At 52.1% G+C, this 6,782-nt stretch overlaps 1 protein-coding gene across 1 annotated transcript; it reads left to right on the top strand.

The window, feature by feature from the left end:
• Positions 1-646: 646 nt before the first annotated feature.
• On the top strand, positions 647-1,618 carry LOC104295460 (olfactory receptor 14I1-like). The gene has a single exon (XM_009895218.1). The coding sequence runs from the start codon at positions 647-649 to the stop codon at positions 1,616-1,618; it is 972 nt and encodes a 323-aa protein (XP_009893520.1).
• Positions 1,619-6,782: the final 5,164 nt, after the last annotated feature.

Genomic DNA, 6,782 nt, shown 5'->3' with positions numbered 1-6,782 from the left:
TCTTCCACAATGGCACAGCTCTCCCATGGCATCACTGTGTTTTCAAGGAGCTCCATGGAGAAGACACCTCAGTGCTAAGGCCACGCAAATGCTGCTGTGTGGCTGTGCACAGGCAGCTGCAATGAGCCCCGTGTCCATTGCTGGGAAGGGAGAGCTGAGGTCCTCCTCAGGTATGACGAGACAGGCTGAGGGCTTTGCAGATTGCACCTGGGAACTGAATTCCTCTGCTCTAAGCAATGTCCAGTTTCTTTTGGGGGGAACATTTGTGTGTGATCATCCTCCAACTTGAACTGATGCCAGCGCAGGGCAGCTGAGAGCAGGGCTGATGGGCAGAGCAGATCTTCTGAAAAGGTCTTTGATATCATGAGTGGATTAAATCTGAGGTTGCCCTGTTTTCCTATTACCTATTCGTGCACATCAGGATCGACTCCTCCAGAGCCTAGAGCACAGCCCAAGCTCCTCGTGGCACCCTCATCCAGCAGAAACCACATCTCAAGCAAAGGAGCTGCACAAAGTTCTTGTGAACAGGAGAGGATGTTTGGTGGGTTTCCATGAGAATTGGAGAAAACTTTTACTCAGAGAAGTCTTCCCTAACTGGCCACTGCCTTTTCCTCTTTGGACAGTGCCCAGGGCTCAGAGGCAACAAATGTCGAACAGCACCTCCATCACCCACTTCCTCCTCCTGGCGTTCGCAGACACACGGGAGCTGCAGCTCTTGACCTTCGGGCTCTTCCTGGGCATCTACCTGGCTGCCCTCCTGGGAAACGGCCTCATCATCACCGCCATCGCCTGCGACCACCGCCTCCACACCCCCATGTACTTCTTCCTCCTCAACCTCTCTGTTCTTGACCTGGGCTTCATCTCCACCACTGTGCCCAAAGCCATGGCCAATTCCCTCTGGGACACCAGGGACATCTCCTACTGGGGATGTGCTGCACAGGTCTTTTTCTTTCTCTTCTTTATGTCCTCAGAGTGTGCCCTTCTCACCGTCATGGCCTATGACCGCTACGTTGCCATCTGCCACCCCCTGCACTATGGGACCCTCCTGGGCAGCAGAGCTTGTGTCCACATGGCAGCAGCTACCTGGGGCAGTTGGTTTCTCCATGCTATGCTGCACCCGGCCAATACATTTTCCCTCCCCCTCTGCCAGGGCAATGCCCTGGACCAGTTCTTCTGTGAAATCCCCCACATCCTCAAGCTCTCCTGCTCACACTCCTACCTCAGGGAAGTTGGGCTTCTGGTGGTTAGTGCCTGTTTAGTCTTTGGGTGTTTTGTTTTCATTGTGGTGTCCTACGTTCAGATCTTGAGGGCTGTGCTGAGGATGCCCTCGGAGCAGGGACGGCACAAAGCCTTTTCCACGTGCCTCCCTCACCTGGCCGTGGTCTCCCTGTATGTCAGCATTGGCATATTTGCTCACCTGAAGCCCCCCTCCATCTGCTCCCCATCTCTGGATGTTGTGGTGGCAGTGCTGTACTCTGTGGTGCCTCCAGCAGTGAACCCCCTCATCTACAGCATGAGGAACCAGGAGCTCAAGGGTGTCCTGAGGAAAGTGGTATCAAGAACTTTTTTCAGTAGTCATAAACTTTACAACTCTTTCCACAAGTTAGTCCAGTGGTAACCCATTCCTAGCCTTGACTTCGTGAAGGTTTTTATTATCATTAACGTCCGGATATTTGTACATATAATTTTCACTGTCGTTATCATCAGTATTATAATCACTATCGGTATTGCTTCATTGAACTTTCTCTGTCTCGCCTGTAGCATGTATTCGTGTATGTGTAACACTGGCTCAGCGCTGACTCTCTCACAGCAGCTCTTTAATAAATGGGTTCTCTCCAGTGCAGTGCCAGAAGTCTTCACTTGTCTTCCAAAGCATTTGCCAGGGATGGCACCCCCAAAAGGGCCTGTTGCTCCATGGATTCAGGAGCAAAGAGCTCAATGTCATCTTATGAACTGTTAGAGACCAAAGTTTGGATTTGATTTTGCAGTTGCAGTGGAGATGGTGAACAGTCACTGAGGTACATCTGCAGGGCTGTCCCACATGGGGGACGTCCCCCAGGGCTTCCAGATATGGCAGGTGATGTCCTTAAGGACAGGAGTCTGGAGTTGCCTGGAGAGCCTGAGAGATCGCCGTGGACAGCGTGTGCTTTGAGTGGGCAGTGACTTGAGCCCCATAAAGCGAGAGATCACCCAAAACGGAGTCAGCCAAAGGGAAAGTGCTAAACCCAGGGATCTGCAGGGAAAGGAGGACTCTACAATCCCAGGGGAGGCAGTGGACACCAAGAAGGTACAAAAATGGAAGACTGGAAAGTGGTTCTTGTCACCCTCAGGCACAACTGAACACATCTACTGTCCTTGGCAAAGCACCGTAGTCCCTTCAAGCACCTGCCATATCCGGAGAGCCCCGGGGAGGTGGAACAGCAGTAGTGATCCCCATCCAGCTCAGGGCCCTGCAGAGACCATGGGGAGGGGGCCAGGAAACGTCCAGGCACATCAGAGGAGAGGTGAGGAACGTCAAGGTGGCAGCTGATGTGGGCTGGAAATTGCCTGGGGAAGAATAATTCTGGCATTCAGCTCTTCAGCAGCAGTGTCCAGGCTGTGGTTCCCCTAAAGCATGCTCACAGTGCCGAGCCAGAACTCCTCTCCGTCCTGGTGCTCTGTGAGTTCTGGGAAGTGGATGAAGAAGGATTCGTGTCCCTCACTCCGCATCCTTTAGTGCTGTCGTCCCTCCTGAAGTGCGGCATTGAAAGGGAGGCTGGGAACCTTTGTCAGGGCTTGCACTGCAGAAGGCACGACCGTGTGAGTTTGCTCTTATCCCGCAGTCCCTGTGCCCAGCACATGCCCTTGAGACAGTCTCCCCCACCCCATATGCTGCCCCAAAAGTCAGCCCCAACCCTGACCCTTTGTGTTTTCCATTTCCAGCCCTGGCCATTCACCATGGTCCAGGTGTGGGCTGATCATTTAAATATGACCAGCTCTGCCTGCACTGAGGGAGAATCCAGCCCTTCCCTGGCTCACACGTGTCCAGACCCTGGCAGACCCCACAGCAGGGCTGTCTATGAACCCCTGCACGGGATACAGCCAAGTCTGGGCAGGGACCAGTGCTGGGGAGGGCTGCCAAAGCAGGCGGGCGGCAGAGGGACATGACACTGAGGTCTACTGGGCAGATGGTACCAGGAGGATGTTTTCCAATCCCTGAATGCAGCGTGCCCTGTTGATGTGTCAGAGTCGGACTGTGGGGCCATGTGTGGGGCAGCAGAGCCATGCTGGTGCAGGGATGGGAATGAGAACAAGAGCCATGATGCTCTAGGAATCTCCCACACTGCCAGGACCCAAAAATTACCGTCAAACAGGTAGGGCTGTCACCCAGTCACTGCAATGGAGGTGCAGGATGAGAACCACCAACTCCACCTCTGCCAGTAGATTCTCAAGAGCCAGAGCAGCTCCCCACAGTCAGGATAGGACCCCTGCAGGCTTGGGGGTGCCTTGAGGTTGCAAGCCCTGGCACTGCTTGCCAGGAGGCCGGAGACGCAGGGCCAAGCATTAGTTCCCTGCACCCCAGCCCACGGTGCCTCCTTTTCTGTGTCACCATCCTCCCTCAGGAACAGCCCTGGGTGCATTACTCCCTGCCTTGGTTGAAGGGGAGCTGCTGGAGGTCTTCTCTGCTGTGCCCCATGGCCACTGGCTCTGTCCCAGCGTCAGCTCACATTCAGTACCACAATCCCTCTGTAAGGCATGTCCCTGCTTGGATCTGGCCACCACAGCCTGCCTGCATGGTTCCAGAGGGTCACAGCAAGGCTGTGCCTGGGGAGTAGGTTGTCATTCTCCTTGCTCGGAGTAAATGATCTGCCTAGGGATCATGAAGAGAACAAAAGGAGAAGAGACCATAACAACAAGCAGCAGTAAGGGAAATTTCTTGTCAGGTCAAAGAAAGAACCACCCCCTACCCGCTCATATCTATCTATATAAATACTCATACACATTTATAGATACACACCTTTTTAAACATATATATATACACAAAAAAGGCTGTGATAGTGGAGAAGCAGTGGGTCAGGGACACAGAGGTTTTCAAAACTCAGCTGGAGAAAGCACTGACCTGCCTGAGCTAACTGTAAAGATCCCCCTGCTCAGAGCAGACATCTCTTCAGATGTCCCTTCCCACTCAAATCCTCAAGGAAGAAGGGGCTGGCCATGGGCTCGGGGCTAGGGGACACTACTGTATGTTGAGGCACTGCTGCCATTTGTATTCACTAGTCCACCCAGTCCTCAGGGTTACAAGGTGAGGGAGATCATCCTCACAGGGAGGCTTGGCTTCAAGGGACACCAGGAGTCCAGGTGGTGTGGGGATACTACAGAAAAGCTCTCAGAGAGCCTGCCAGGCATTCCAGGCATTACAGGACCCCAGAATCACAAAATAGTTTGGGTTGGAAAGGGTCTTGCGAGGTCATCTGCTCCAATGCCCTTGCTCAAAGCAAGGTCAGCTAGGGCAGGTTGCCAAAAGCCACTGGGTCCAGTTGGGTTGTGAATTGACCAGAGTTTGACCTCCCTCACATTTATCAAGTGTTGTCTTATGTTCCAGTGGAATTTCATGGTTCTCAATCTCTTTTGCTGTCACTGGGTGTCACTGAGACGAGTCTGGATCCCTCTTCTTCACTCCCTCCCATCAGACTTTTTCACACGGTAATGAGATCCCCCCAAGCCTTCTCTTCTCTAGGCTGAACGGTCCCAGCTCTCCCAGCCTCTCTTCATGTGAAAGATGCTCTGGTCCCTCAGTGATCTTCATGGCTCTGATCCGGAGCCATTTATGCCAGTCCTTAATTTTGCTGCACTGAGAAGCCCAGAACTGGACCCAGCACCCCAGGAGTGGCCTCACCAGTGCCGAGCAGCTCACCTGCTGCTCTTCCTAATGCAGCCAAGGATGCTGGTGGCCTTCTTTACCGTGAGGGCACATTGCTGGCTCATGTCCCACTTCTCCGCCAGGACCTGCAGGTCCTTTTCTGTAAAGGACCTTGTGTTTCCCTTTGCGGGACTTCATGAGGATCTACTCCGACCCATTTCTCCAGCCTGTTGAGTTCCCTCTGAATCACAGTGCCACCCAGTGGTTTATCAGCCACTCCTCCCAATAGCCCATCATCTGTTACCTCTTTGAGGGTGCACGCAGTCTAATCCTCCAGGCCAGTAATTAGGAGGTTAAACAGCACCTGGGGATTACCATTAGTGACTTGCCCCCAGCTGGAGTTGATGCTGCTGGTCGCAAAAGCCGTGAGCCCAGATGTCCAGCCAGTTTGCAATCTACCTCACTTTTCACTTCTCTAATCCATTCTTGGTCAGCTTCTCTAGGAGGGTGTTATGGGAGACTGGCCTGACAGCTCCACAGCTCCTCCTGCTTGTCCTTCATGAAGATAGGAGTGACATCGATTTTTTTCCCATCCTCAGAAATCTCACCCAATAGCCATGATCTTTCATAGGTAGTCCAGAGGAGCTTCATACCGACATTGGCCAGGTCCCTCAGCACGAAGGGTACATCCTGCCAGCTCCCATGAACTTCTTTATATCCAGGTTCTTTAACCTGATCCTCTCCCACCAGATTTGGGGCTCAGGGGCTTGGGGTTCCTCAAGGCCAGTCTCCCCAGAAGAGAATGAGGCAAAAGCAGCACTCACTACACCGGCCCTTTCTGTGTCCTTTGTCTCTAGAGCCCCAGCCCCACTTAGCAGAAGGCCTGTGTTTTTCCCAGCCTTCCTTTTGCTGCTGATGTCACTGGAGAAGCTACTCTTGTGGGGAGAGAAATTGGACTTCACAGGATCCAATGTGAATCATACAGAAGCCTTTTTATTGATATTCTACTGTCCCTTGTATACAATTTTTCTATCCCTACTCATGTTCACGCATTAGTTGATTGGTTAATAGTCCTGTGCACAAGGTGAGCATGCGACTCGGATTGGTTCGTTCTAATCTCTGTTTTTCCCATCTGCTCGTCCGACTCCTCCAAACATGTTTTTCTCGACTCGTGTGAAACAGTCTCTGTCTATCCTGTTTTTCTCTCCTCAAGGTGACTTCAAGGGCCAGAGCCTAAAGCCAGTCTGCTTCCTCGCATGGCTGGATCAGTATATCCATTGTCTCTTAAGTATGCTCCCACACTCTTGTTCCTCAAATCCCTCAACAGATGCACCTTCAGGAGGGCTTTGGCTTTCCAAGACCATTTTCTGTATTCTTGGGAAGTTATCATTGATGCTCTCCAGAAGCCACCTGGATTGCATGTGTCCTGCAATGTTGTCCTTCCAGCAGATATCAGGGTGGTTCAAGTCCTCGTGAGGACGAGGGCCTGTGAAAGTGAGGTTTCTGTCTCTTGCCTGAAGAAGGCCTCATTTGGTGCTCCCTGGACATCCTCAGCAAACTTGCTGAGGGTGCGCTCAGTCTCCCTGTCCATGTCGCCGACAAAGATGTTAAACAGCACCGGTCCCAGTACCGACCCCTGAGGAACACCACTCGTCACTGATCTCCACTTGGACATCGAGCCATTGACTGCAATTGTTTGAGTGTCACCATCCAGACAATTCCATTTCCAAGGAGCGGTCTATCTGCTGAATTCATGTCTCTCCAATTTGGAGACAAAGATGTCGTGTGCTGTGCCCTTTCTAAGTATTTTGTGTGTGTGTGTGTCAATTCCAACTATTTTCTTCTTTCTTTATTACTGACAGCACCAAGTGTGCACGCTACGGTAGTTGCTCTCTCTCGGAACATATTTATACACAGTCATCCATAAAAACACATTTCCCAC

This window comes from Charadrius vociferus, unplaced genomic scaffold, assembly GCF_000708025.1.
Source record: "Charadrius vociferus isolate BGI_N301 unplaced genomic scaffold, ASM70802v2 scaffold1071, whole genome shotgun sequence".
In the NCBI taxonomy this organism is placed as follows: Eukaryota; Metazoa; Chordata; class Aves; order Charadriiformes; family Charadriidae; genus Charadrius; species Charadrius vociferus.
This window is presented reverse-complemented; position numbering and strand designations above follow the sequence as displayed.

What these genes read in the sequence shown, in the direction of transcription:
- LOC104295460 (XM_009895218.1), top strand. Translation starts at nt 647, where the DNA reads ATGTCGAACAGCACCTCCATCACCCACTTCCTCCTCCTGGCGTTCGCA.